The sequence below is a fragment of the Ruditapes philippinarum genome, unplaced genomic scaffold (genome assembly GCF_026571515.1).
Source record: "Ruditapes philippinarum isolate M1 unplaced genomic scaffold, ASM2657151v2 ctg7851_1_1_1_1, whole genome shotgun sequence".
Classification (NCBI taxonomy): domain Eukaryota; kingdom Metazoa; phylum Mollusca; class Bivalvia; order Venerida; family Veneridae; genus Ruditapes; species Ruditapes philippinarum.
The window spans coordinates 59,201-84,565 of NW_026857702.1; the positions used below are offsets into that span (position 1 = coordinate 59,201).

The 25,365-nt window shown below is 30.8% G+C and overlaps 1 protein-coding gene across 1 annotated transcript; it reads right to left on the reverse strand.

Moving 5' to 3' along the window:
* Nucleotides 1–715: 715 nt before the first annotated feature.
* Nucleotides 716–23,414, reverse strand: LOC132750625 (uncharacterized). Its single transcript, XM_060740634.1, has 8 exons — nt 23,324–23,414; nt 21,210–21,364; nt 19,876–19,992; nt 16,517–16,676; nt 16,057–16,314; nt 11,991–12,190; nt 11,314–11,491; nt 716–3,252 (listed from the first exon to the last, which is right to left on the reverse strand). The coding sequence occupies exons 4-8, from the start codon at nt 16,539–16,541 to the stop codon at nt 2,975–2,977; spliced, it is 939 nt and encodes a 312-aa protein (XP_060596617.1). The 5' UTR covers nt 16,542–16,676; nt 19,876–19,992; nt 21,210–21,364; nt 23,324–23,414; the 3' UTR covers nt 716–2,974.
* Between the last annotated feature and the right edge of the window lie 1,951 nt (nt 23,415–25,365).

Below are 25,365 nucleotides of genomic sequence, written 5' to 3' on the forward strand. Positions count from 1 at the left end.
AGACCCCTGGTTTAGGTGCCGATGCATAAAAAGTCAATGTCCCAGTTACCTTAAATGTAAAAGAATAATTTAAGCAACAACCTATTAATTCTTAAAATTATATCGTTTTTCGGGTAATGGCCCTCTTTTTTGGCGAAAATGCATTTTGATTATCTATGCGACACAAAACATGTATAATATTATATATTTGTGTTCTTTTGAGATACTTGTTTTATGGAATTGAGAAGCTGAATTAAAATAACACATGAACATACTATATTTTCTGGCAATTGCATGGGAGTTGGGGGCGGGGTGCCTTACTATCCAGAAACGTATTCGGTTAAGACACTACCTCAGATATATTGTTATGTTCAGAATATAGGAATGAAAAAAAAAGTAGCTCACAGAGAATAATTTCTTAGTTGAACTACAGAAAAGCAGAGACAGTTCCTAGGAAAGGAAAATATTCCTGGCAAATTTCATAATCAGACTTAAAAGAGTTCTGTTCGTCTATCAATATGTCCGTATATATATATATATATATATATATATATATAGAGAGAGAGAGAGAGAGAGAGAGAGAGAGAGAGAGAGAGAGAGACAGACAGACAGACAGACAGACAGACAGAGAGTGAGAGTGAACCGTTACAGCAAGCACGAAATTTCACCATGACATTCTTTAGGCCACCGCAGCATCTGCGATGCGGTGGGTGTGTGCGCGCGTGTGTGTGTGTGTGCGTGTGTGTGTGTGTGTGTGTGTTTTAGATTATATAGTCGTGAACTTAAAAAATCTACTTGTGAAAAACAACTTGTTCTATTTGAACCAAACTTTGCAGGATTGATCATGGGTGAAGGGCTTCCAAAGTTTTTCAAAGCATTTTATTCCGTGCAGAAATCTGGTTGCCATGGCAACCAAAAGAATTTTTAAGAATAAATTTTTAAAAAATCTTCTTGTAAAGACCCTAGAGCATAGATATTCTGCATAAGGCATTGTCTGGTAGACCTCTAACAAGATTGTTCAAATTATAGCCCTTTGATCAAAATTTGTCCGCCCAGAGAGTCATTGATTTCACTATACAGTATGTACATATAGTAAAAACTTAAAATACCTTCTTGTCTGAACGTACAAGGCTTAGAGTTTTGATATTTGGTTTATGATATTATCTATAGATACTCTACCCAAATTGTTTAAATTTTGCCTGTAACATCAAAATTAGCCCCTCACCCGGGGTCATAGGTTTTCCTTTTATGTATATAGTAAAAACTTAAAAATCATCTTCTCGAAATTGACAAAGGCTAGAGATAAGACATTTTGCATGAAACATTGTGTAGTGAACCTCTACCAAGATTGTTCAAATTAATCCAAGTAAGAAGGCTTAGATCTTTGATGTTTGCTTTATAATATCAGCTATAGGTCATCTACCAAAATTGTTCAATTTTTGCCCTTGGTGTCAAACTTGGCCCTGCCCAGGGGCATTGATATTCATTATGTTCGAATAGTAAAAACAGATACTAAAACAAATGTATTCAGAATTGGAAAAACCTACAGTAAAGATATTTGACATAAAATGTAATTCGGTGGACCTGTATCAAGATTGTTGTATTAAACCCTTGGGTTAAAAGTTTGCCTTGCCCAAGGGGACAGTAACCTTCTTTCTTGTCATTTGATGTACAGCCATGAAATTTGGACTATGTTCACAGTTTAACTTTTAAAATTAAACTTTGATATCAAGTGACCTAGATTTTGATGATGTGGCCTACTTTCTCGTCCTTTGATGTGCAGCTATGAAATTTGAATCATGTGCACTGATTCAGATGTTAAATCAACTTTGATATCAACTGGCCTAGATTTTTACAAATTGTCTTACTGTGTTGTCCTTTGATGTACAGTTTTAAATTTTGGCCAAGTGAAATATGACCCTCACCACCAAATGCATTAGACTCAATTTGCATTGATAGATTTCTACTCTGATCTTTTATTTGAATAATAATAGATTTAACCACTAATCTGATAAGAAGAATTAGATAGGTCAGTATTCTATGCATTATGGCAATCTTCAATTGTATCGAAACAAAAAAAATATGTTCCTACATTACTATTTAGTGTTGTATTAATGCGATGGCATAGCATTTTTCACAAATGCATTCTTGTTTTTATCTTAACTCTGATAGAAGAGAATGGTTGTAAAATGAATGTTAAATAGAAAGTAAAACAATCGATACAGATAAAAGCCACCAAAAAGGCGACTGGCTTGCATAAATTCCATCGTTAATCGTAAAACTCGTTTCATTAATGTGTAACAATAAACTTTTGTTGGAAATGAAGCCCAATATTTGGCTAAAACACAAAGAAGTGAAGTTGCAATTGACTTATCACGAAATAACCCTAATCGGAAGTTTTATTATTATAAAAGAAAGGCAGTGAATCTCCGTAAATATCCATTTGTTCTTCTAACCTTACGCAGAAAATATTGAAAAAAAGCGCAAAGATTGAAAAAGTTTATCAGAATCAATCTGATCGTTACAAACCTGCAAGTTCATGTGACTAACATGTGTATACTGTACGGAGTAAAATTGTATCAGGTAGGAAGGAGAAAAAACGTTAATTGGTTATCACTGAAACAACCTAAAGAACTGTTTTGCCATTTATTGATAACAAACGCAAAAAAAGTTTGACTGATATTTATAGGATTTACTACAGATTATACTATTTATAAAATGGACCAAAGAAGATACACATTAGGCTACCATTTGACTTCGGGATAGAGATAACTATTGGAGTAGTATTCAAATAGTCTTATGAAATAGGACGCAAAGGACTGTAGATACCAGTAAATAATTTTGCTATATTGTCATCTTTTGCAAAGCTTAGACAGAAAATATATAAATATTCAAACATTTAATTAGTGTTGTATTAAGTTAATAATAAGGACAAATTGGACATAAACATTTACTGTGTTAACAATATACATTTACTTTACACAAAACCCCATCTTTATTCATTTATACAAAATAAAAACAATGATAATAACAACATAGATTTGTATATAAGAAGGAACTTACCGGACCCTTCATATCTAAAACACGCAATGCAGAGATCGATGAAGGTGATGTCAATGGTTTGATGTTTTCCGGCTTGAATTGCGAACTCTTCCGACTTTAACGGATGATATAAATAAGAAAGGGATGTAAGAAACATACTTGGTTTATTGCACAGTTCTTGTCTTATATTAGAGAATCCATTTAAATCTAGTGAAAAGCAGGCTGGAGTGTCTGGAAGATAATAAATAAAAAAACATTTTTTTTTTGGTTAGTTTGTATTGTAAAATATATAATGTCATAATTCATTACATTTGAATAAAAACATATCTACTGACAAATAGATTTCGACCAGGAACTGGACGGATTATTTTGAACCTAAGTAGGAAGCTTAAACTGTAAGAAAATTTCAAGAATTGGAATTAGAACTGCGTCGTATCTTACCAAATGTAAACAAACGTCGCCATGTTAGAACAAAAAGGTATGTTTTGTTAATAACTCTTTTTGTTAGAAATGATTGAAAACAAGATATATATTTATAAAAACGCTTCTGATATCACTGTTTTCCGTTTCGTTCGGTGTATGTTGCTTGCACAACAAAAGTTAAAATGAACTCGAAACTCGAGGTCGGCCATATATTTTATGACGTTTTGTAGGTACGACGTAGTTCATATTGCTTTATCCATTGTTTTTATTTTACTTCTAATCTATTTAATACTCGTTTCAGAGTTTACGATAAACTTCAAATATAATTTTGCATCATTCATTAAACTTCATTAAAAAAGATGTTTATTTTCCAAGACAAAAATGAGTTTTACGACACGGTACGACGCATTTGAATAGAAAATATGATACGATGCAGTTTAGTTTTTGGTAGCCTTTTCAAAAAGGGATAATTTTTGCAATATATATGTCTGTTTTACTGAATGAATCACTTGTGCTTGATGACAAAAAGATCATTCACGATTTAAAGCAATGCTCTGTTTCATTTGAGTATTTAGAGACTTAAAACGTTGTTTCATTTTCAATATAATATTTGTTTTGTTTACATTGCAGACGCTACTTTTCAGATAAGCATGAACGTCTTACTGAATTCTTTATAATATCTGATATAATTTCTTAAATTTTCCAATATGTTCAATATCAACCTTATATTTTTTGGCAAAGATAAAGATGTCTATAAACTCGAATATAAATTCTTTTTGGCTAGCTACACTCTAAGTAAACTCGGCCTCGATCGGACACACATAAGTGAATATTTGTTTCAACAAAATTTGTAAACTTTTGTCTAATGTCAGTTGTACAAATAATCATCGTTTTATTAAACTTCTGGTATGAGGCTTTAAGATTACAAATATTTGAATAAATTATTATAAAGAAAATACCATTTATTTTGTTTTTGTTGAGATGAAATATTTTCTTGCTCTGTAAGAACATTTTTAACTTTGGCATGTACAAAGAAAAATGATAAAAATATATAAAAATGTGCCAGTGGTGTGAAGAGCAGAGACAAAAATCAATATAAACAGGGGAGATAATCCCCTTTGAAGTCATTTTCTGAAAATATTTTTTTATGTGTAAGGCAATTCATTAGCAAAGAACAAACACACTTTAGTATAAATGCTCAAATTTAAGGAATGTATTCAATTTAAATCTAAGGAAAACTCAATGCGATAATCTAACGTAAATCTTTGAAAATATTCACAATACTACTGAAACAATTCATGCCTTGGATATACCTGTATCAAGTTTAACGGTGCTAAGCGTAAAATGCCTTTTCAAAATGACACCTACTTGACAATCTGATTTGTACTTCTTATCATTTATATATCGATATTGAATATTCAAAGTTTATTATGGAAAAGAATGATACTATATTTCAAATATCTAATTATTTTTTTTTTCAGAAAATATATTCCGTCTGTTCTCATCGGCGATAAAGAAACGCAAAACGACAAAATCAGCGGTAAACGCATAGTTACCTTATTTTAAAAAATATCGTAGCTTAACTATATAATATAATAATAAAAATTAAATGTTGATTTTAGAGATAAATAATACTTCATTTCAAATACTGATTTAAATACTGATTTTAGTTTCATATGTTCTCACCGATTATTAAGAAAATGAATACAATTAAATCGGCGCGTTAAAGACCTAGGTAATAAAGAAATTGTTGTTCATAGTAACAAAGGTATACAAGACATGCAATTTGCGGATACATCTCTAGCGATAGCAAGATACGTTTTTTGTTTTTTTTTAAATGTAATTATTGTCCAGGAGAGGTATCTTCTGAATATTAAAAATTTGTACCACGACATTGCAAATAAAAAGTAACCTCCCCCATTCGTTTCGAACTCACAATAACAAGTTATCAGGCATGTTAAGGCAATACTAGAACACGTTGTCATGTGGTGTGCGATCACTGTTTCAATGTATTTAGAATTTGATACACTTTTTATTGAATTTGTAGATGCTTTTAAGTGCTTTAAACCAGACTGAAAAAAAATAAAGCCTTTATAGAGTGTTAAAACACTTTACATTTCGTGGAACCAGTAAGTGACCTATTGACTTAAGTTGTTTACAAGATGACTTTTGCGCATTCATAATGATAAACTATTCGCAAACAATAAATGTTGTAACTAGCATACTTAGCGCATGTTTTAACAGCTGAACCATTATTTAGCTTATAATGAATTTTCAACTGCGTCGTATGCTATTTTTTTTTTAAACTGCGCCGTATCATTTCGTTCAAATCATTTTTGTTTTAAAATAAACATCTTCTATTAATGAAAATTAAATAAATGATGCAAATGTATATTTCGAAGTTTAAGGTTTACTCAGAAACAAGTTTATCATTGATTTGAAGATAAAAAAGATGGATAAAGCAATATGAATTTCGTCGTATCCACAAAACTGTATAAACATTCTTGCGCGCTTCGAGTTGCTAAGTTCGCTAAAAACCTTTTTTTACAAAAAAGTTGTGCAAGCAAGCGAAAAAAGTTGAGCGCCTTAAAACATATATCTGGTTTTCATTCATTCCCCACAAAAAGAGTAATAAACTTAAACAATATAAAAAAATAAAAAAGTTAAGATTCAAAGCCCTGTTTTTCGTCTTTATATTTTAATATTAACTACATTGGCAAGCCAAAAACACGAACACTTGACACAGTGAACAGTTTGTCGTTTTTTCGTGATTTCATGATTTCGTTATATCGTCTGTCGCCCAGCGGAGCAAAAAGCGAAGACAAAGATGGCGCAGGGATATTACAATTAAGTAGCCACATAGTCATATTTCTTTTGCGCCCTGCGGACCGAACATACGGCCTGACACAAATTAACCAGCAAAATAAATTGCAATGTAAAGACTTGATCACTTGATTCAATACATTGATTTGATCTATCAAGAAATATATGTATATATATATATATATATATATATACATGTATTTACCTGATTCGTACTATTTCAAATGTGATATTTCAAAGTCTACAATTTTGCAGACTGTTTAATAAAGCCACTGTATGACCATGCTCGGTATTAGCAAATAAGATCATTACAATGTCAGTCTTCTGATATTGATACAAGGAGTAAGAATCCTTATAGGTCACCTATAACTTTTTTATTTTTTTCGGTTACAGAGTGAGAAAATAAAGACAAATTATAAAGATCACCTTATATAGAAAAAGTCCCTGAAAAAAGAAATCCAGAACGGGAAAACTGAAAATATTGCAGTTTTAGTTTCCTTAGGCCAAGTAGTGAATTTAAGTCTTTAAAATAAATAACTCTAAGACAGAAATGTAAAATAAGATTATATTTCAAAGGCAGTCATCCGCTGAATAAAAAATCAAAAATTAACAAGGCATACAGTACAACAAGTTTTATATTTGCAAAGAATGAAAATTCAAACTAGAGCAACAAAGTTTCCATAATTTTGTTTAATGAAAGAAAACTGTAATTGACACAGATATGATTTTTTTTGGTTTTCCTTCTACATTTTAGTTGCCTGCCTTGTGCTCTTTGTGTCCAATTTAAAATCTGATAATTAAATACTGTGGCAAGCAACACATCGTTTGATTTGAAATTAAATCAATGTTTGTTACTTTAATTCCCTGTCAGGGTGCAAACTTTTCCTTTTATTCTTATAACATGATTTTCTTTTATTTTGTATATGCTGTAACGAAATGATAGGAATTAAGTTCCAGTTATGCCAAATTATATAACGAAAATACAGTCGCCTTTATTATTGAAACATAATTGTAAAATGCCCATTGGAAATAAATGTTCTTTAAGTTAAAAACACTTTGTAAAATGACGGAAAATGAACTATAAATTTGTATCCATAGGACACGGGCGCCACCACACTCTACTGTTTTGTCAATCTTATGACTCTAGGTCTAGGGAAAGAACTTTAAAAATACTGATTACATCCACAAGTTAACCTCAAGGGGCATAAATACACATGCTGTTCAGCATTCTTGTAAACTTTCAGGCCTACAGGTCAAATACGTTTTGAGCTGTGCATGATCAAGTTGAAAATTGCAAATTTATACTTAGTCAAAAGCAATAACTTTTACAAAACTGAACAAAATCACAATGTGCGTTGCTTCAAAATGATTTTGATTATCATTCCCGCATAGTTAATTGATTTTAACTCAACCACTCAAGGAACAAATAACACAACATAATGAAACGGTTTTTACTAAGTCAAGGGCCACTCTACAAATACTGGATAAATCCACAAACAAAATCCATGTTGCACAACTACATATGCAGGTCAACATTCCTGTTAAGTTTCATGACTCTAGATTAAATACATTTTAGGTACGCATGACACAAATAGAAAATTGTAAATTTTCATTATGTCAACGGAAATAACTCCAACAAGACCAATTCACAAGCGAAACCCCTGATGCAAAACTTCACATGCTGATCATCATTCCGGTAAAATTTAATGGCCCTCTGTCAAATACTTTTTAATCTACATATGACACAAGTTGAAAATTGCAAATTTTTACTAAGTCAAGGACAATTAATCTAAAACTACTTAATAAATCTAAAAGAAAATACACATACAAATCGGGAGGTACATGGTATGCAAGCAAAAGGTGTCTCATAAGTCAAAATGGCTGGCCCTTTCAGTAGGGGTGACACTATAATAAACAAGACCTTTACCTTTACCTTTTTTACACGGGTGCACAACTGCACATGCTGATCAACATTACTGTAAAGTTTTATTACTAGATCAAATACTTTTTAGTTATGTGCGACACAAGTTGAAAATTGCGAAACTTAGTCAAGGGCAATAACTCCAAAAAGACTAATTATATCCGCACACAAATACCTAGTTGCACACTTTTACATACTGAGCAACATTCCTGTAAAGTTTCATGGCTTTAGGTCTAATACATTTGGAGGTACGTGCGACACAAGTTGAAAATTGCGATTTTTTACTAAGTTAAGGGCAATAACTCCAAAACTACTTATTTAAAATATATCCACACGAAAATACCCAAGTGCACTACTACACATGCTTATCACCTTTCCCGTCAGGTTTCATGACTCTTGGTCAAATAAATTTTGAGCTACGTGCGATACAAAAGAGAACGGACGGACAGAAGGACGGACATGTCAACATTTGGTGTCATGTGATTTTTCATTGATCTTTATGTGACATTTTTCCCCATAAACCAGTAAAATTACCTGATGAACCAGTAGGTTTATGAGATTTTCTTCTGGTTTTAATAAAATTATGGACGACATTAAGCTCATAGACCATTGGATGTTCACCCAGATGGACGGACGGACGGAGGGATGGACAAGGGTAACACAAAATGCCCCCTTATGTTGGGGCACAATAAAAATGAATAATTTCAAATTAAATAATCTTTATTTTTGCATGCCTTTTAAGTAATCTGTTCTTGATAAAATTGTATAAGCTTTTTGAAACGCTTTTAGTAACCTGCATAAAATGCTTTTAACTCACTTTCATGTGCAGATTTACTCAAGAGTAGGATACTGACCGCTAAGTTGTCTTGACTTGATTAAATTATAATTTTATAAAGTCAATTAATGTGAAATAAAAGGATCTTCTCTAGTTTACATCTCGCCTATAACGATAGTTTACAGAGACAAATGAATGCTAAGTGCCATTAGATTCTGACGGCAAACATTCAAATGGCATAGCTAAGTTCCTTTATGTTATATTTGGCATATCTGTTGTTTTTATATTAATAAATAAACATATATGTTATTTGATACCTAAAGTGATGTTGTGCGTATGACATAGAACATATTAAGCTCATTACTTGGTGAATGTATGTAATTTAATAATATGTAAATGATGTAACTAATTGTTTACTTTTGGAAATGTTTAAATCATTAAATGAAAAGTAGGTCCCACGTTGCCGGGTGTTGTGAAAATAAATATATATCCTAATTATGTATATTCATAACATAATGTCACTATATTAAAATTTACTTATCAAATTTTATCTTATCTTAAACATTGCAGTTTAGATTAATCCTCACAACTCGTTCAATTCACATTTTTGAAACGCTTTCAGTAACCTGCATAAAATGCTTTTAACTCACTTTCATGTGCAGATTTACTCAAGAGTGGGATACTGACCGCTAAGTTGTCATGACTTGATTAAATTATAATTTTATAAAGTCAATTAATGTGAAATAAAAGGATCTTCTCTAGTTTACATCTCGCCTATAACGATAGTTTACAGAGACAAATGAATGCTAAGTGCCATTAGATTCTGACGGCAAACATTCAAATGACATAGCTAAGTTCCTTTATGTTATATTTGGCATATCTGTTTATATAAATAAATATACATATATGTGATTTAATACCTAAAGTGATGTTGTGCGTATGACACAGAACATATTAAGCTCATTACTTGGTGAATGTATGTAATTAAATAATATGTAAATGATGTTACAAATTGTTTATTTTTGGAAATGTTTAAATCATTAAATGAATAGTAGGTCCAACGTTGCCGGGTGTTGTGAAAATAAATATATATCCTAATTATGTATATTCATAACACAATGTCACTATATTAAAATTTACTTATCAAATTTTATCTTATCTTAAACATTGCAGTTTAGATTAATCCTCACAACTCGTTCAATTCACATTTTGTCAAGCCCCAACGTGATTTAAGTGGTTTGTTGAACTTTGGTCATGTATGATTGATTATTATAAGAACACTTGATTTGAAAAATAATTTTCATGAACATCTTACTGTTGGAAATTGTTTGTTATTTATCTCCTTGAAAATGTATAATTACTTATGTTAAACTATGGTACAAACTCTTCAGACACATTAACATCACACGTTGTGTTATCAAACAAATTCTCTGCTAAATTGTCTTCAGGTCAAATCAAATTGAGAAAACAAAACCTGGTCACTTTATTATATTTTCATTTGCCTGAATGACAGTTCATTGTAGCGTTATGGTATATTTCATTATAGTGTTGCTATCTCAGTTGTAAAGCATCTATGAACAAACTATTCAAACTATTCATAGTGATGAATCAATGCACTAGGCAAAATGGGGAAAGTCGTGTCTGTTCGTAATTGGAACACTTATTTGTGCAAAACATGTATGTAGAAACTATTATTAACTGTATTTTAACTTGTAATACATCTAAGGAAAATTACTTTCACTTTTAGATCACATAAGCACAAAGTGCCTAAAGTTTAGTTTTTGTGAAAGTAAGATGTTCATTGTCATTCATACGTTGTGATTTACTATGTCTTTATACTACATCCAAGTTTTAGCCGCGTTAAACATTTTAATCAAACTTCGCAGTAATGATCCTTGGGTGGCACTTTAAAAATATACAAACAATTGTGTACAATGCATTATTATGGATGGTTATTAAGACAACATTTATGACACTAGGAAATCAATTGTAAAATATAGAATTAAAAACTTGGTAATTGTCATTTTCGTTCTTAAATACCAGAATATCGCATTTTTAAACTGAACGGACAACATTTAAGGATTAGATAAACTAGAAACAAAAGCGTTAAACTGATTAAAAGTCATTATACAAACGCAAACAAGACAGACACAAAAGAAAAGTTGATAAATGACTCCAAAAATTTAACTTTGTCAAGTTGTTGGAGTTGTAAATTAAACTAAATTATTAAACCAAATATCAACTTGGAAGATAGCTTTCAATGGACTCTGTTTTGATTTATAGTACAAATCGTTTATATAATACTGCAAGTCGTTTCGAAAAAGAAAATAAGAAAGGACATTAAATTTACCTTCAGCAGTTACAATTGCTCGGAATTTCATCCTTGGTGTCAATGTTGTTGTATGTGGCATTGCTGATAAGAACAACAGGTTTTTATCTGTTTCTAATACAAATACATTATCGTTGTACCGCGTGTCAATGCTAAATCCTTTGTTACCATCTTCCGATGTTTTTACAATAAGTTCACACTGCGTAAAAATTAAGTATGTTACGTAGCAATTTTTAAACAAAATAACTCGACGACTTTATCAGTTAATTATCATTAAGAAAATAAACTAACATCACGGCATTAAGTTGTAATGAAAATCATGTAAGATGAACTAACAAATCAATTTTCATTTACAGTAGGATTTGAGAACTTTTAAAAGTAAAAAAAAAAACATTGGGCTACATAACTTTGTTTTGTAAGTAAGAACAACACCGTGTTAACGTAAAGTCAGTTACATGACAACAAATTGTAATTTAACATTTTCCCGATATTCAATAACTGATTAGTTGTATTTATTAATAAATGTTTACTTACAAAACGAAATTGACTTTAAATTGATACAAGCTCGAAATTAGTTAAGAAGCCAATATTAACTCAAAAACGTTAATCTTACAAATTATAAAATAATGAATTTACTAACTTAAATTGGAATGGATTTAGAACCTAATGTGTTAGAGATAAAAAAATCGAATGCATACCTCAGATAGTGAAACATTTGTGAAAACAAATTTGGCAAACCGTCCTTGTGCAAAATTTACTATCCATAGAATATCATTGTCTAAAATTGCCGTTAGAGGGTAACTGAGTGATGTTATTATAGAGACGCCATCTATGTACTGTACGTTTCTAAAAAACGATTCTTTCTGGTAAGCCCTCGGCGGAAAGGATACCATAGATACTGTGTTAACAAGAAAACAAGTTGATAGGAAGAAGATAATTCACTTGGTAAATAATTTTAAAAAAATTACGGAAACAAAATCAAAATCCTGGTATGATTTCCACAAACAGGACTGCATTGAAATGCAATATTACGTTAAGCACAAATGTTAAAATGATGTCATCAATTCACTAAAAAACCTTAATGCTTCAGTTGAATGCAATATAGAGCGAATTATAAGTTTTTGAGCACTGAAACACGATGCTATTTATCAATCTCGAGGAATAATAGACATTGCGTACACATTTCTAGCTTATAATCATTATTCCTATCGTGATGATATGCAGCCTTCGAAATCCTTATACAGCCTTGTTCTTTTTCTACTCTTAAGTAAACTTTTTTTGCGCTACTTCAAGTGCAAGCCTTGTTTATCCCCAGAATCTCCAGTTAACGCACCCTAATTGCGTAAGCTATATATGCTTGACACATTTCCAAAGAAAAAATCTTCTCAACTTTTGTATCGTTTGAGCCGTGTAGAAATGCAGCTTTACATATTCAACGAATGCGATTTAATTTATCAGACAAGCATGTTTATATTTTTGTCGCCGTTCGGTGACATATACGAGTGAATTGATTTAGCCATTTAGATCCGTATATTGCCTGTCCTAAGCAATCAGAATAAAGAATTTAATACCAAATAACAAAATATGGACGAAAAACAGTCTGAAGGAGGGTGTCTACATGGAAACGCAATCCGCCACGCTTTTATCGGGTGAGGGGCAAGTGGTTTGAAGTCAAAGACCTTAACCACTCTGCCACGGACGCCTCCAATGTTACGTATTAATGTAGTTTAAACAGAGTGCATCAACGTACCCCGCAGCACGCTGTCATATAACACGCCAAGATAATGTCATATCATTAAAGCTGCGCATAGATTTCGATATAGCCAAAAGGACATAATTATATGTTTCTGCTTAGATATCCACTTCTAGTAGGTTTACTTAGGAAATATAGCAACAATGATCAGGAACACATTGTAATCGAAATCTGTGTCTTTTTAGTTTACGCTTTAGTAATGGAAATACTCGGGACCAGATAATAAAGAGAGTGAACTAGAGATTCAAATTCTAGAACACTGTTCTCAAACATTGCTGAATTGGCTTCTTCAGCGGGCGCGTTGACCTAGTGTAAAATGACACGTTTGAGACCTAAACCTACTCTAGTTTTGTAAAAGGTTAAATGTTTGGTCGTACTTTCATGTCAAAGTCATAACACTATCCTGTTATTTTACGTAAACGTTAACAAAATATTATGTTAAAAACTGAGAGTTCCGAATGCCGCAGAAAGAACGTTTTATTGTTCAAAAGTGGGAAAATCCAGGGGAAAGTAATGTTGTCGGTTAGATATACATGTTAACTATGTAAATACCTTTACCAGACATTATTAGAAATATTCTATTTAAAATGAAGGAATTATAGCCTGATCTTAGGTAATATCATACAGCCTACGTAGAACTTAAATGCTATCTGAATTAATATTCAATGCTTGAAACAAGTGAGTTTCTTCCTGCATGGGTTTACAATATTTGGAATACAATTACACAAACTTTCAACTTTTTAACGAGCGACATATTTCTACATGAAATGTCATGACAGCTGCTGATAAAAACTTGATAAGTTAGCCATTTCATATCATTCATGTCTGATTGACGTAAAATTTGGATATGATGTCACTTAAAGATGATGAAATAAGTTGGTGAAATATATTAAAACAAAACAAAAAAAAACAGAAAATAAATCAGGAATAGGTACAAATTAGCTTCAATATTTTTTAAATTTGCTGCACCGTGTGCGTGTTACTATGGTTATTCAATATCACTGAAAACAGATGTTTAGGACAACAATTTGATAAACAGATGCTCAAATTGTAGAAACCATGTTATGATTGCTGTACACATGCAATTATTCTCAATTAACGGAATATGAAGATGCAAGACCCTTAGTCATGATACCTTTAGAACAACCATCGAAATTCTCATAAAATACCAAAATTCAAACTTGACCTTACACAAAAAAAACTTTCTAACCTATTTCCGGGATATTTGGATAAAAATCAGTACGAGGGTTGTTCAAATATGAATACAGCTGAATCAATTTTCAGGAGTGCTTAACAAAATGTTCCAAAATAATTATCTTAGTCCCTCCAAATACACACCACCAAGTGGTATACAATGTTTTAGTATTTAAGTCCAATTTAAAATGTGGTCTCATTATCGTTTCGAGGTATACTGGTCAGACACTGGAAAATAGCCGAACCGAATTTTTTTCCCGTTTGCTATTTTCTTCAAGCAAGGTGTTTTGTGAGCCTCGGATATAGGAAAAAGTCACTATGGGCAATATATGGCGAATGAGGAGGGTAAGGAAACTCGACAACCTGTTCCTGTATTAGATTAAAACTTTGCTTTTTCATATTTACCCTTAGGTACGGCTATTTGAAAAGCAAAATCATGATTGGTAAAGAAAATAACACACGTATCCTTTGGGCGCTCATTGTGCGTTTTGCTATGCAATGTTTTGATTTCCTTGGTTACCCATATTTTGTTATGTATCTTTTTCTTGGGCTCATAAAAGTGAACCCATGTCTCATCGCCCGTGATGATAATTGCGAAAGATCGGTTGTTGTATTTTGGAACTATTTCAACAATTGCTTGGAGGTTATTACCCGAGCAAGCTTTTGCTCTTTTTAAGGATATGTTGTATCCATCTAGCACTTATCCTTCTTATCTTAAATCACACCGGAAAATTGTATTAGCGACTCCTACAGAGAAACCAACGCATTAAGATATATAGTTGAAAGTAAATTTCACATCAAAGGCAATCCAATCCTTAACTTTTTCAACTGTTTTTGGCAAAGTTGCAGTTTTAGGACTGTATGTATGGGTTGCATATTTTACTGAATCCAGACAACTTTTGAATTTCTTACATCACCGTGTGACAGATGAAAAAGAAAGTTCATTGTTACCATGAACACAACATATTTTATCTAATATGTCTTTCGTCTATATACCAAGAATACAGCTGTTCTTGATAAAGGACCGTATTTGTTCAATGAAAGGACACCTTTTCAAATCCCTTTTAGAGTAAATAGCGTAAATCGAGCAATTGTCAAAGCTAGACTGAACTGATGTACACATGTATTGCATCAATTGAGAGCTTACAAAGCCATCTATGCGATACATATACATTGTTTGTGCAAACGTGGTCAAAAGCGAGATATTTTCCTAGTTGCATTCATATTTGAACACCCTCTTAGCATGTATAGAATTAACAAGATTTCTCCATATTGGGACTGTATGACCTAGTTTTTGACCCCAGGTAAACCATATAACTTGACCTAGAAATCATCAAAACAACATTTCTGATCTTTTTCCAGGATATTTGGACCAAACAATAACCTCTCAAGTGTTTACAATGTTCATTTTTCATTTTCGGGCTGTTTGACATATTTTTTAACCCAAGTGACCTATAATCGAACTTGACCTAGTAATCATTAAATATCATTTCTGACCGAATCATTTTCTTTACTGTTTCTTTTTTTTCACATATTTTCATAGGTAGTCAGTTTATACAAAACATGCTTATAAAAATGTTTGAGTTTAATTATTTTTATATTTGTGTTAAACTTAAAGAAAAATAACATTGATAATCGCTTCTACAAACATTTTCTGTCTGAGGCTTTTGTTACAAAAATAACAATAAATTAATCTTTTTAAGAAATCACAATACACGCACATGAATTGAATAGTAATACAGCCACAGACGTATCAACCGCTTATTTTTGACAGGCGAAAACATGATAAATTATCTAATGACGAAATAATGACATACCATTGTTTTGTAACTTGGAAAACCATTGACTGCCGTTTGTAATCTTAGTATTTTTCCATATCCCAAGTTCACTACCAATATAGTGATAACAAATTTTCTCTTCATTGATGCTGGCAACACTACAACCTTTTTTAGATTTACAAAGATGTTTACATTCCTCAACACTTGTATTACTAATGAAAGATGAGTTTCCGGATCGCAATTCTTGATCTAGAGGTAGCATTTCAGATAAACTGTTGCTGGTGAAGTCAGTGATACCTGTTTACAAAACAGAACAGTTCTCTGTTATATACATTTATCATAAAGATAGCAAAACCAAATGAAAAAGTAACTTAGTAAATAGCAACAAGAAAAGTGAAAATATGACCATCTTCATGATGAAATTATAGCCTCATTCCAAATGTTTGCAGTAATTATTCAATTTGTCAAAAGAAAGTGATCCATTAAACTTTATACTTACCTGTCAATTTACAACCGTAAACCATAAAATCTAAGCGTCGTCGTTTAAGTGTTGGATTTGCAAGTGATTCATTTAATTTTACGTATCTTGCTTTGATTGGTCTAGGAAAAGTTATTGTCTGCTCTTTTACTAATACACTTTCAGGAAAAATCCGAAATTCCTAAAAGTAATGAATTACAGATACTTAATAAATTAAAGTTACTTCCACATCTTCATTTCATTCTCATAAGCAAAAATAGAGCAGATTTTATCTACTTTGGACAAACTGTTTATGATAAAGCACAAAACCTTATTGATTCATTATCTCATGATATTTATATATTTTATAAACATTCTAGCTTTTTATAAATGATATGTGAATATTGTATGATATAGAAGTTGAATAAGTAAAAGACATTTCAATAATATGTCAATAAGGTGTATTTATCTTAATGAGTCAAATTTATGTAAATTTCATTAAAGTTCACCCAAAGTGCATGGTTTATGTTACCTTTTTCATAATTTTAGAGGTAATTTCACACTCCCCTGTTTTGACGCATTCTCAATAAATCCAATTCATATAACCTGTTATTTTGCCGATTAAATTTCAGGTTTAAATTTAAGAAAAGCACGATGAATTAATATGCATCCATAGTTTGATGTGTTCATACGGCAGTGATTACTAAATGTTGATAATCAATTAAATGTGAGAATACGGACTTTAATGAATCGTTTGACATCGGCTAATGTCGGATGGTATCGGAATAACCGGGAACTACTCACGCTTTCTTTTAGCAGTTTATGAGACCTATTTTAAGTATATTTTTTTTGTCATGTTAGAGGGCGTTTTCCACTGTGACATCATTATTTGATAAGATTTCAAAATGTCGTCTTGAATGCACATTCATTAGGATCAACAACCCATCATTTAATACATAGATATACACTTTTTGATAGAACTATAGACAGAAATTGGGGATATAATGTATAGACAAGACGCGACAAAACATCCAAATGCTCATATTATAGCAGAAAATGAAGTGAGAGACACAAGCGACCATAACGTTATTCCTAAAATTCATCACCGAGTATTCCTATTGTTATTTTACCTATGTAAAAAACAAACTGCCGACAAGATGGTAAATACCATTATCTAAGAATAAATAAAATAAAATGAATATCATGATTGTCAAACAACTTGAATAATGACCATATAGAATAACCTTATGGTAACTTTACATTGTAAATAAAATTAAACAATCTGTATTTCAAATTTTATTGCTAAATTTCCGTCGATTTTTTTGTGTTACTAGTTATCTGTATCGTGTGCTGTGATCAAGAGACCACTGTGATGAGACCATGGACACTGATTACGTCACACTACGCTACTGCAACTACTTTATGTCCTGACTGAATGTTAAAGAAACATTTTGACCCAGATACAAGTAAATTTTCATTCTTAAGAAAAAGCCAACATTACTTTTATAATCTTATATAATGCTTTTAGCGCATGACAGATTATTATTACCTGATAAATGTGGCGCTGAATGTAGCAGAAATAAAAGCAAAGTGGTATTTTGATTTACATACAAAACACTTGAATACTCTTACAATACTAACATTCTAACTGACAAATTGCAACAGAAACAAAATATTATGACAGGAGACCGAAAAGAAAACAACATCAACAACAACAACAAAACAAATACTGTTGAACAATGAAAACAAAATTTTGGGTTAAATAAGTCTTTATATAATCATGCTCGTGAAAACGGTTAAAGCAGCATTTTTTTAAGAAACGCCAAAATTATCTTTATACTACTTTAAATTCAGGCATTAGATATCTAATCGACAATGCGTCAATAGTCACAAAAAATCATTAAACTTAATCGTATTATGACAAAAAAAGAAATATAACAAATATTTACCATCTTGTTTGAAAAATATTGAGGATCTTAATTAAACTTTTGTATTAGTTTTATATAACAACAACAAGTATGTTTTCATCAGACAAAGATAAGTTTAACATGTATCAAACATAAGAATTGGTAAGAGGACCAAACATAGATTTGACTTTAAAAACAAACAAAACCAAAGAAAAAGCATATGCTCAATGAAATAGATATCTGTCCGGCTTGAACTTATAGAAAAGGGCGCTCATATTGTTTAGCTATTTATAGGGCATTGATATAGCTTTAGAAACATTTTTTAATATTTGTGCAAAAAATAAAGGAGGTTTACCATCTTGATTTTGCCATTTGGAACAATACCTACTATTCACGCATTCAAAACTAAGAAGTACATGATAATTTTCCAATTCAAATCTGTTTCAATACACACGTCTGAACATCTATTCTTTCATTCATATTATTTCTTTAAATCCATTATGACTTGTGAGTTGATATTGGAATATATCGTATACAATTCAATGCACAAATTATATTCCTCGTTATGGAAATTGGGACGCAGCAAGTAGCGATCCACACTAACGTATACATTTAAAAAATCAAAGGGCTGCAAGCTCTGTGGTATTTTCTGATCTTTGCAATCTAAATCGCACTATATATCAGTATTATTTTCCTGTACAAGTTTATTTTTATGTACTATAATTCTTCTTGCTGGGCACCAGAGTTTGATACATACGGAATTTTGCATGACTAGAGTTGCATCAGATAATAATTTATGTTCATTTTTATGACAGCCACACTTTGTTCTTGCATATTGTGGCTTAAAAACAATAATAATAGTTGCCTTGAATGGGATTTGAACCCCAGACCTCTGACACACTGCACCACGGAAAAGTTATACGGAGAAAGCCTGAATAAAATAAAGTAAAACTAAATTATGAATTTCCATTGCATTTCGGGTTGGTAATCCTTATTTATTTCGATGTATTTTGTTCACGATAAACCGGTTGTTTAACATTGATGTAAATACTTTAGCAAACATCTTCTCGTCAAAACAGTCCAACATGTATATATATTCCACTACTCGAAAGTCAGATTTATTTATGAAATACGCTCTGATCGACATCGATAAAAAAGCATTTTCATTGATTAAAATCATATTCATCCGCGTAATTTGTGAATGTGCATTTAATGACAATTCTATAACCCAAAGCTACTTTTAAACTTTGAATGCGTTGTAATTTGTTGGATACTTTTAACAAAAAAAATTTCTTTCTTTTCATTCGCTCGTTTAAAGCTGGTTTAAGAACTACTTGTTGTTAGGTTTGTCATGAAACCGCTGTGTCAGAGATTTAATGTTAGCTTTGTTTTTCCTGATTTTTGATCAGATAATACAAAAATCGTTGTGCGTATGTCTTATGATCCATATACACATGTATTTCACATTAAATATTGGAAATACGCCGAGATTACCTTGTATTTCTGTAGATGAAACTTATCTATGCCAAAATATAAACTGCAAGTTGTCCACGTATCTGTGTGTAAGTAAATATGAAGTGCTTCTATTGTTGTTAAAGAAGTTAGGTCCACCTAGATGAATAAAGACACTGGCATTAGTTTATACATATAATTGGTTAAACGTTGCTGATGTATCTCAATTTTAAAGTGAACTTGTTTATAACGGAAAATCTTATACTATACAATAATTATATTTAAAATATTCTGTATCATATGTGAGAACAAACAACAAAATACTTAATATGGATATTGTTCGCTAATGTTAGATACAAGATCAAATAGGTATTTTTTTAATTTATATCAGATAATTGAAGTTTATACAACAAAATATTATTTTTCATAAGAATTATTTTAATGATAACTCACTATAGTACGATGTATTGTTTTTAGAAATATTTCATAAGATTATCCAAGTTTCATTTTTATTGTTTTTTATCAATATTTGAAAGTCTTACCGAAAATGTGCCCGCTGCAGAACGATCTGCTTTCAAGAAACGTTACTTTAATCCTATATGTTACATGAATTAACAACTAACAAAAAATAGCGCAAGTATTACTTTGAAATTGTTAATATTCCTTTAAAATAATTAATTGTTGTTCATAAGGTTTAGTTGTTCAATCGTGAAACGTAAGTTAGAATCTTATTCAAATCATTTTAAGCAAGCTTGCTCGACTTGCTTGTACATTATTGTCAAGTGACGAAAAATGTCCGTGACCCTGGTATATGAACTTGTCTGTGAAACTGAAGTTGGTTTGAAGTTGATTCTACATACACACTAGATCTACATCGTATTTAATTAAAAAGATTCCCTTACCAATCTGTTAAAGTATATTGCATAGAAAAGCTGTCGCATTTCTTAAAAAACTAAACGCTTGTAATATTTTCATGCTCTCACTTTATTTTAAGAGTAAAAATTAGTGGTATACAGCTTCAAATACAACAAGGTGACCTTTATCATGTCAAGTTATATAAATAAGTTTTTCATACAGACAACACATTTTAAGAAAATATCTTTATTTTATGTCCCCTAACACGGAGAACTAATTATTGAAAACATTTATCCAGTTATTTTATTTAAAAAAAAAAACATTACATCAACAAGAATATATATGAACTATTAATTATCAATTGAAAACATTATTTCCTATAGTTATCATGTTAATAAAAAATATACATCGACATCCTTAGGAAACGTTTTTTTTTATTTAATCAGTATCTATGAATACATTATCAGTGTTTTCAATTCAATTAAGTATGCAGAAAGTGCTTAAGAATGAATTCAACAAACCAAAATCCAAGGTGTCAGGTCTGTTAAGTCCTTAAACAAAAAAGTAATCCGGGACCTCAACAAGTCATCAACCGCTGAAAGTTCACTTTTAAAATAATTGCCGGATGCCTGGGTCTCTTGTATATGAATACTTTCAAAACATGGCTCACCGTTTTCTAAAAGTAGTAGAAATAAATATAAGAATAACCAGAATCAGAAAAAACATGACTTTCACAAATATACTTGTAGTGTAGACTTAGCTAACTTGTGTCCTAATGTACGGTGGCACAGAGGTATCATTTGCAGTATTATTTAATCTTGCAAGTCTTGTGGCCATAATTTTGTATGATTATAAGTTGTGGCTACACCATAAAAAGTCCTGACCTCAAGATAATAAGTCGTGGTCACAAGATAATAAGTCGTGGTCACAAGATAAATAATACTCAAGACGTCACCACTATGCCACTATAAGAATGTCACATTTCCTGGTAATTGGCTATTGACCCCCTATATCCATTATAAAGTAATAACTTCATTTATAGATATGACTTGATTGTTAACGTTTGTTATTTTTAGCAGATAAGTATGTCCTAAATGTTGCAATTTAGGATTCAACGTTCATTTAATTTAAGTTTATATTGTTTTTTTTAAATTCTTAAGATTTAGTTCCGCCCATTGTTTTGTCGTTTAGGGCAAAAGCAGTCTTTTACTTGGGGACCATACGCCGCTTTTCATGGAATGGCACTACTGTGTCACATTAAAGGTTCCATGATAACCGCCGTATGAACACATCTGCGGATGATTCTAAATTCATAAATTCACCATTTTCGTGTTAAATATTGAATTCTGCTTAAGCCGGTGCTAGGGGGCGTGGACGGTAACTTGCACTTTACAGTACCGTCCATGAACAGGCTCAATCAAACCGAGCCTGCAACATTTTGAATTTTGTTGTGTTGGACTTTCTTTAGGGATTCTGTTTTTCTCCATTTTTATATATGTATATAATTATTTTTCAAAAAAAAAAAACAACTCCTAAACATCCAAGAATATGTTAAATATGTACTGCAAATGTTTATATAAAATTTATAATTGAATAATTTTTATAAAGATTATTGCATTCATATCTTTATTGAAATAATAAAACCTGACTTTATCGAAACTAAATTTCTTATTACCTCCCTTAATTTACATGAAATGTTGAATTCGGTGATATCTTTACAAATAATGCTTTTAACTTATTTGAGCATCAAATTTATTATATAAAACCATAACAAAATTGCGTTCCAGGGCTTTTAATATCTGATAAGTAAATCAGGTTTCAGTTTTATTTTTGTAATTCAGTTAGTAGTGTTAAAGACACTTTATGCCTAAGAAACAAATATTTTCACGTGAATTTAATAATGTTGATATAATCGTTCAGAGAATGCCACATATTTGAAGAAAACAGCAAATAATGTGCATCATTTTTTCATGAAACAAAGTAGTATTTTGACTTTAATGCAGAATACTCATCTTTAACTGTTCTTGCAACAAGTCAAAAAAGCAACAGACAAAAAAAAGATGGTTCAGGTAAGTTGCCAATGAATAACTTTTACGATACTATAAAAGTACACCAATATCAAAAATCTTTTGCGAAGTAAAACTAAAACGTTTTCTTAACAATTGCAGGCCTTTATATGAATGGGTCAATAACGGCAGGTATGTAATAACATAAACAATCATGTAAATAGTATAAAATATTGTACACGTAACAACAACATCACGAAAACATTATAATAATATGAATGCTGTTGGTTATTGCCAGATACATGATCCGATTTTACATATCATAGCAAATAATACATTGTAAATAAATATAATATTATTTCTCAAAAGTGTAATTAATATCACTTAAACTTTCAATATTTTTTCCAATTAATATTTTATTAGAACATCAAAATGATGCATTTCTAATAATTGTATCAATATTTGAAATACACATGTACTTATGGAAGATGTTCCCATTGCAACCCAATCCACTTAAATACTTATGTTCTAGCATGCAAGAACTTGGTATAGTAAATGTATCAATCTACACAAAATATTCTATAAGTTCGAGTCTGTCTTTCTTTAAATTTTAGATAGTATATACGTACGTGCGTCTATACTTGATATAAATATCTTAAACGGCACTATCCCGTAAATGCTTTCATCGAAAGAAAACCAGAAATATCGACCTCGTGTCCTCCTGAAATTTGAAAATTAAATAATGTAAGTCTAAACATCGTAAAAGAGTCATGATAGACATTTTTTCAAGATGCTTATATAATAAAGACCAGTCGTATTAAAAAATCTGTTAAAACTTATTTTTTCAAAAATGTTTTTTCGATTAAGTAAATGATAAGCATTTTTTCTTTATTTTGAGAAAAACATATATATCCTCTGTTTTGCAGAGTCCTAAAAAATCATAAAGATAAGAAAAAAATCGATATTTAAATGTGTCTCTTAAATAACACCATACTTTTATGTTACGCACTGCCGGTTACCTCACTTATATTATATTTTCGTTGAAAGATCTGAAATTACTTCAATTGCAGCATTCCTAATGCAAAGGTGAGTAATTTTAGTCAGTTTTATATTCTGCTTCATAAATATTCAGGGAAAATATGAGTGTGGATAAATATAGATGCCCACCAAGCAGTCGATTATACAGATGACAAAAGGTGTCATATAATTTCGCGATTTTAAACACAATTTTGTAAAGGAGTTTATAATGAAAAGAATTTTTAATTTTTACGCACTGTAATACTTTGTTTTCTTTTGTACAGTTATCTTAAATGACACAGAAATGACCATACATATTTATTATTATTAAAAAGTATATGCACAAGTTATGTAACTTTTTCTTTCCTTCATTGTTCTACGGAAGCGTATTCTGACAAACAACATGAAAATATAAGGCTTTTTTGAAATGTTAAATTTTACTTATTTCAAAGAGTTGTCATGTTTTTATGAATTTTGGAAGTCATAATAAAATCAAATGATATGTTAAATTCATGTAAATAAAACATATTTTGTAATACTTAATGCATTTCTAAACGAACTGTTTATATTGTAGTATGTTACATGGAAATAGAAAGCGTATCAAAACAGAATGTAATCAAGCTAAAATTATTGGCTATTAATGAGGAGGTTGTAACTGGTTCTTTATACATTAATGTTATTTCTTAAGAAAGTTTTATATCTTATGTTTGTATCTATTTGTTATTCTATCAATTTTGGACAATTTTGACAAGTCTGATAATCTAATTTTATTGTCAAAATGCAATAGATTTCACTTACCAAAATAGTTTAAAAACAAAATTTACTTAAATACTAGGATGACATTCGGAGAGAAAAAATATTATGAGGTGTTAACAGACCAGACTTTAAAATTCCATTTAATATAGATTTTAATCTGATCTATTCTCATCTTAAACCATTTAAATTATTTTAAAACATATTAAATTTGCTTGTTTCCTTTTGGAATGCTGTTAAGCTTGATAATCTAACATTACGATAACCTAGCCAGTTGTATGCATATTTAATTAATGTTTTCCGTGTGGTTTTCCGCATTTATAGAACAGTTGTTTCGTAATTAGTTAAAAGATGGATGTGCCCGTGACTACTTTATAAAGGGAGATTGATTTTGAGAGAAAAATGGAGTTTTAGATGTCATATTGAATAAATGTGAACAAAACAATTTGGTGTAGGTAGGTTAAAGGGAGACACAGGCAAAAAAAATCATTTCTTTGTTTTGAATATTTCATTGATAATTTTGTAAATGTATTCAAAATAAATACGCAAGGCAGTCTTAGTAACAAAACTTTACTCCTTATAAAGTATAAAATGGTAGTTTCCTAACTTGACCCACGTGAGTTAGGTTAGGGCTCTTAGATTTCACAATAGTTGCCACAGTGAACTCTGGAAACGTTAAAGAACATATCAAATGAATAATTCAATCATACAATATCCACAATATCTGTTATTGTAACTTCCATGGCTTGTTCAAGTTACATGACTTCTTTTAACACTATTCGGTGATTCTGTCGGCGTCTTAATTTCGTCAATATAACCTAGGCATGTTTACGCTTCAAACCCAAAATATATAGAATTTATACCAAAATGTATGCTGGGACTTTAAAAAATGTCATTTTAG

What these genes read in the sequence shown, in the direction of transcription:
- LOC132750625 (XM_060740634.1), bottom strand. Translation starts at nt 16,541, where the DNA reads ATGGTTTACGGTTGTAAATTGACAG. An exon ending in TTACGGTTGTAAATTGACAG is followed by an intron (nt 16,315 to 16,516) that starts GTAAGTATAAAG and finishes TTTTGTAAACAG; the next exon opens with GTATCACTGACTTCACCAGC. An exon ending in AGCAATTGTAACTGCTGAAG is followed by an intron (nt 3,253 to 11,313) that starts GTAAATTTAATG and finishes ATTATCTTCCAG; the next exon opens with ACACTCCAGCCTGCTTTTCA.